A 5,283-nucleotide genomic window follows, 5' to 3' on the forward strand; every position below is an offset into this window, starting at 1 on the left:
GCCTAGGCAGTTTGGATGCTCACCTTACTAGACCTGGATGGAGGTGGGTGTTCCTTGGACTTCCCACAGGGCAGGGAACCCTGATTGCTCTTTGGGCTGATGAGGGAGGGAGAGTTGATGGGGGAGGGGGAGGGAAATGGGAGGCGGCGGTGGGGAAGACAGAAATCTTTAATAAATAAATAAATAAATAAATTAAAAAGACCCCCCCAAAGAAACCCCATGAGAAATAAACACTAATAAACTGCACATCCAAATAAAAGTCCTGATGCTAAATCAACTGTCAGGAAGAATTCGTTGCGAATGACAAACTTGGTGCTACATGGCCTGTAATCCCAGCAGCCTGGAGGTGGAGGCATAAGGATCAGTAGTTCAGATTTGGCTTTGGAGAAATTGCAAATTCGGAAAAAGCTTACATTACAGGAGACCCTGGCTCAATCACACAAAACATACAAAAAGGAAAGAAAAAAAAATCAGATTATTTGTGTACAATACTGTTCAAAATATACCATCTTTTGGTAAATGATGTGATTTTTTTCCCCCAGTGTTTTTAGGGTACAGGTAAAATCATCCCAAAAGACTTCATGATCAGAGGGGTAAGGGCTTTGAGGAAGACAATTATTCAAGGGTGGACTGAGTAGGAGGAGCGCGTCCTGGAGACTTGGCTCTAGGCTTGAACATTGGGCGACGGGGGCTACCTGGCGGCTCCAGCTCTATGCCTTAGCCTGTAGGTTAAAGGCGCGGATGCAACATCCAGGAAACCTTTAAGGAGACTGGCAGCGACCTCATTTTCATAACTGCGCAAGCGCAGAATCAGCCAATCCTAGGCCATGCCCTGCAGCTTCCTTCCGGTGTCGAAGGGACCGCTGATGTATTGCTAGGGCAGGGATGGGTGTCCAGGCTTTCGTCGCGGAGAGGCTTCGCCGCGCTCTTCTAGGCAAGTACGTGTGACCTCGGCGGTCTTTTCCATTCCTCCTACGTTCCCCAGCTTCATTTCTACAGCTGTTCACCGAAAAGCAGCAGAAAATATTTCCGTCCTGTATGGTGAGTCTCAGTTTCTGTGGCCGCTAGATGGCAGTGTAATCGCGCTATTGTTACCCTTTCTGCTCTACCCCGCCCTTTGTGCTTAAAAAAAAAAGCTTTTCTAAATTATGCTCCCCCCCCCCGGTCCTCTTTTGCTTGCCAATGGATGAATCTTTGCTATTCCAGTAAGAGTCCATTCCCCCCCCCCCGTGATGATCTTTGCTATTAGAGTAAGCGCTTTTTTTTTTTCCCCTGTTGGGCAGCCTAGTCATTCTTCCCTTTAACTTGCCATTGGATTTAAGGATCTTTATAAACATCCTTGTTTTTTCATTTACCTGATTACAGAGGGTAGTAGGAAAAACAATTCTTACCCACCATCACCCAGTGCTCACTATTTATAGTTTATGATACCTGATTGAGGATTTTTTTTTTCTCTTTCCATCCTTACGGGTCTATCTTAAACAAGCAGAGATAAGTATTTGCGTTATTGCTTTTAACAACTCAAAAAAAAAAAAATGAAATCACATTGAATCTCCACCCTCCACCCCATATGTAATTACTGTGTGTTAGGGAATGATTTGATAAAGACTCCGGCTGGAGAGATGGCTCAGCAGTTAAGAGCTAGTAGAAGACCTTTCTAGCACCCACCTTGGCTCGGGGGTGGGCGGGGTGGGGGGGTGGTTCAGTTGCCTCTGGTCTCCCTGAGCACCTGCACCCGCGCATGCAGGCACAGACATAATTAAAAAGAGATAAAAATGGATCTTAAAATGACAAAAAGACTTGAACATTTTTTATTTTTTTATTTTATTTATTTTATTTTATTTTATTTTTTATAAATGAGACCAAATCATAAACAAGTTTCCCCCTATGGCATTGTCACATATCATAAAGTTTTGTACCTAAGGGTTGTACCATGATTTGCTTTCTGCTTGCTCACCATTATATTTCAGCTCATCATCAGAGCCTTGGCTAGCTGTGTGTCCTCAACATTGGTATCTGTTGAACAGGTGACCAAGTGCCTGATTTCTTCAGGGTACATACAACACAACTGAGTAAGAGCGGGCCTGGTGGTTCAGGCCTGTAATCTAGCTACTGGGAAGACTGAGGTAGGACGGGTTGCAGCTCAAGGTCTTTCTGTGCTACAGGATGAGTTGAAGGCCACCTAGGACTGTTTAGTGAGACTCTGTCTTGAAATTAAAAAAAAAAAATTCGGAGAGCCAGAGATATTGTCCCATAGTAGGCAACTTGCCTAGCATGTCTATCATCTTTGTATTGGATGCAGCAAAGCATTTTACAAAGGAAGCTAGTGATTAGACAGTGATGGATCAGGGATGTTGGCAAATATTTGTACTCTTTCCTCATCTTGGTTACCCTTGGTTACTCTCTCTGTATCTACGTACCACAGTGTCCATCATAAACGGAGAGTGGCCCAGAGCCTTTAGCTTATCTTCTAGAACTGCTGGATACTTTTTTGATTTTTACATCTTTTTGAGCAGGCTCTCCTTTAGTCCAGGGTAGCCTTGAAGTGGCTATGTAGTCCAGCTGAGGATAACCATAGTTCCTGGTCCTCCTGTCTCCACATCCTCAAGTGCCATGATTACAGGTGTAATGTCAGGGAAAAGCAGGTCAGTATATTTCTTAAAAGATAATCACTCCATGAAGCCAAAAGAATATTTTTGTACTGACACACAGTTAGACCATCTCCAGTTTGCACTTTGGGAAGTGATTTATTAGTTCATGCATTCTTGGAAGAAAGCTTCAGAACTCAGCCTTATGAGGAGTCTTGTTTACCATGCCTTTACTATGATCTATAAGAATACATTATTATGAATATTATAAACTAACATTTCATATAAATAATAGCCATTATCACATATAATTACATTATATATTAATTTATTAAATAGTTTTAACTTTAAAATATTTAGTATTTATGCTTATATGTGACTAATAAAATTTAATTTAGTAGCATTTAATTATTAAATATTAATATTACACATTAATATTTATTATTATTGTTGTACTGGGAATTGAACCTAAGACCTCATACACGCTAGGCAAATCCTCTACTGCTAATCTATAACCCGAGCCCTAATTTTTAAAAATAATTATATCATTGATTTTAATAGTTGCAGGTACAGAAATTAGCTACTGTCTCTCATCTGCCTTGCAAATTCTTCTTCCTTTTTTTTGAAAGTGAACATGTCAGTTTATTTGTGTAGTCAGTTTATTAGCATGCTTTTTCCACACAAGGTAAGGTTGACTTAAAAAAATACAGACTGTTTCGCACATTCGGGTGTGATCCTTGGGCACAGAGAGCGTCTCCAGGTGTGTGTTACTCCAGTTTTGAAATCTGTGCTGCCAAAGCGAGCCCTGCACTGCAAACCCTGTTCAGTTACACTTGTCATTTGCAGGTGGATAATTTTCTTTTTCTGTCACCATATGTATTGATCTTTGTCGCGGTGCGAGGATGAATCCAGTGCTTCAACTTTGCAAGCAGAGTGCTGCTTAGTGCTCACTTAGCCCGTTTTTAGGGCTGTAGGCTTTGCTGGAGAGCTGAACGCATCCCCTCTGATTACCTCTCTTGTCATCTCTTTTTATCTTTATCCATCTTTTGAGTTTCTGCTCACCCTGCCTAAACTCCTCACTGCCAGGAAAACTCATAGTAAGTGTATAGGAATGCCCACCCTTAAGTACTCTGCAGCTTTTGAGAGCATGTCCCAATTAGATGTTCTTAAATAACTGCCTTACTTTCATCCCCTTTCTCTTCTCAGGAGTATCAGCCTGTTCAATTCCGGTTCAGTAAGTTGCCCAAGCCTGCACATTGTTGTCAGCCCCATGCCAGCAGGGGTGGCCACTGTGGAAATAGGCTTCTTCCTCAGACTAGACGGAAGGGCTGAAGTAGCGGGTGGAGAGGCCCGTGGGGGAAGAGTGGGGGATGCTTCCCTAGGAAAGGGCGATCTGAGAGGATATGCAGCTGAAGAGTGGTGACTTCCCTAGTTGGGGTCCTTCTGCCATTCCCCAGAACTTCGGGGCTCTCCCTACTTTCTGCCCTTTGACAATGGGACTTCATTGCTTCCTCAAAAGAGAACCCTGACTGAAAGCAACTTAGGGAAGAAGAGATTTATATGGCTTACAATTTGAGGTTACAGTTCATTATTATAGGGAAGTCTAGGCAGAAAGGTAGAGCATCACATCCACAGTCCAATCTAGAGTGGATAACCATCGGTCCTTGCTTGCTTGCTCTGGCTAGGGAATAGCGCTGCTCACAGTGGGCTGGGTCTTCCCATGCCTTTTAACAGTCAAGACATTTTCCTATAGACATGTTCACAGACCAACCTGATCTAGGGACTCCCTCACTGAGAGTCTCTTCCCAGGTTGATTGATTGTAGGTTGTGGCGAATTGGCAGTTAACTATCACAGTACTATAAACTGAGTTTAAAGCTTTACATTTTTTAGAAAAATGTTTATATGCATTGGTGTTTGACCTGCATGTCTTTGTGCGGGAGTCGGATCCACTGGAACTAGAGTTACAGACATACTGGAGTGAGCTGCCATGTGGGTGCTGGGAATTGAACCCGGGTCCTCTGGAAGAGAAGCCAATGCTCTTAACTGTTGAGCCATCTCTCCAGCCCCCGAGTTTAAAGTTTGAATTTTCTTGTTTGTTACTAATATATAAAAGCAGTTGAGTGTTCTGCATTGGCCTCATACTATTCAACTTGTTTAAATCTGCTTAAGTTCTAGTGTTTTCTTCTTAGATTTTTAAAAATTTATTTTATATGCATTGGTGTTATGCCTGCATGTGCATCTGTGTGAGGATGCCTGATTTTCCAGAGCTCGATTCCCAGCCAGCTGTCAGCTGCCATGTGGGTGCTGGGGATTGAACTCCGGTCCTCTCGAGGAGCAGCAGTGCTCTTTCGGAATTGTGGTCCTGCTTCAGCAGCAGAGTTCGCAGTCTTCAAAATGGAAACCAAGGGTTGTCAGTTTTTAAAATGAGTGGGTTTTATTGTGATATTTTATGCTACTGTGTGTTGATCCTTGGCCCACTCCCCTTCACCATCCCTTCCTCCTTCAGCAGGTCTGTCTTCACCCTAGCCAGCACCAGCCTTCTGCTCTCAAGAAGGGTTCTATAACAAACAACCAAACCTATTAGTCAGTAAGTGTAGGAGGTGTGATGGACTGTTTGGTAAGGTTTTGGGATGAAAATCTCACCGATTTGAAATAAAAGAAGTCAAGTTTCTATAGTTTTTTTTTTTTTTTTTT

At 42.6% G+C, this 5,283-nt stretch overlaps 2 protein-coding genes across 14 annotated transcripts in view; both read left to right on the forward strand.

The window, feature by feature from the left end:
* Positions 1-831: 831 nt before the first annotated feature.
* LOC126494808 (protein FAM104A-like) overlaps positions 832-5,283 on the forward strand; it is a 185,565-nt gene continuing 181,113 nt past the window's right edge. For 12 of the 13 annotated variants that reach the window (XR_007590068.1, XR_007590066.1, XR_007590062.1 and 9 more), the window contains exon 1: positions 893-1,041. Coding sequence is in view for 1 of the 13 variants with exons in the window: in XM_050132225.1 (XP_049988182.1) it covers positions 886-938 (53 nt within the window). In the remaining 12 variants the exon portion in view is untranslated. Of the gene's footprint in view, positions 1,042-5,283 lie in introns of all 13 variants that reach the window. The other variant, XM_050132225.1, reaches the window with a different exon arrangement.
* LOC126494802 (protein FAM156A/FAM156B-like) overlaps positions 1,003-5,283 on the forward strand; it is a 100,714-nt gene continuing 96,433 nt past the window's right edge. Inside the window, exon 1 of the mRNA XM_050132216.1 lies at positions 1,003-1,041. The gene's annotated coding sequence lies outside the window, so the exon portion shown is untranslated. The remainder of the gene's footprint in view (positions 1,042-5,283) is intronic.

The sequence above is a fragment of the Alexandromys fortis genome, unplaced genomic scaffold (genome assembly GCF_014885135.2).
Source record: "Alexandromys fortis isolate MF-2015 unplaced genomic scaffold, M_Fortis_MF-2015_v1.1 scaffold_403, whole genome shotgun sequence".
In the NCBI taxonomy this organism is placed as follows: Eukaryota; Metazoa; Chordata; class Mammalia; order Rodentia; family Cricetidae; genus Alexandromys; species Alexandromys fortis.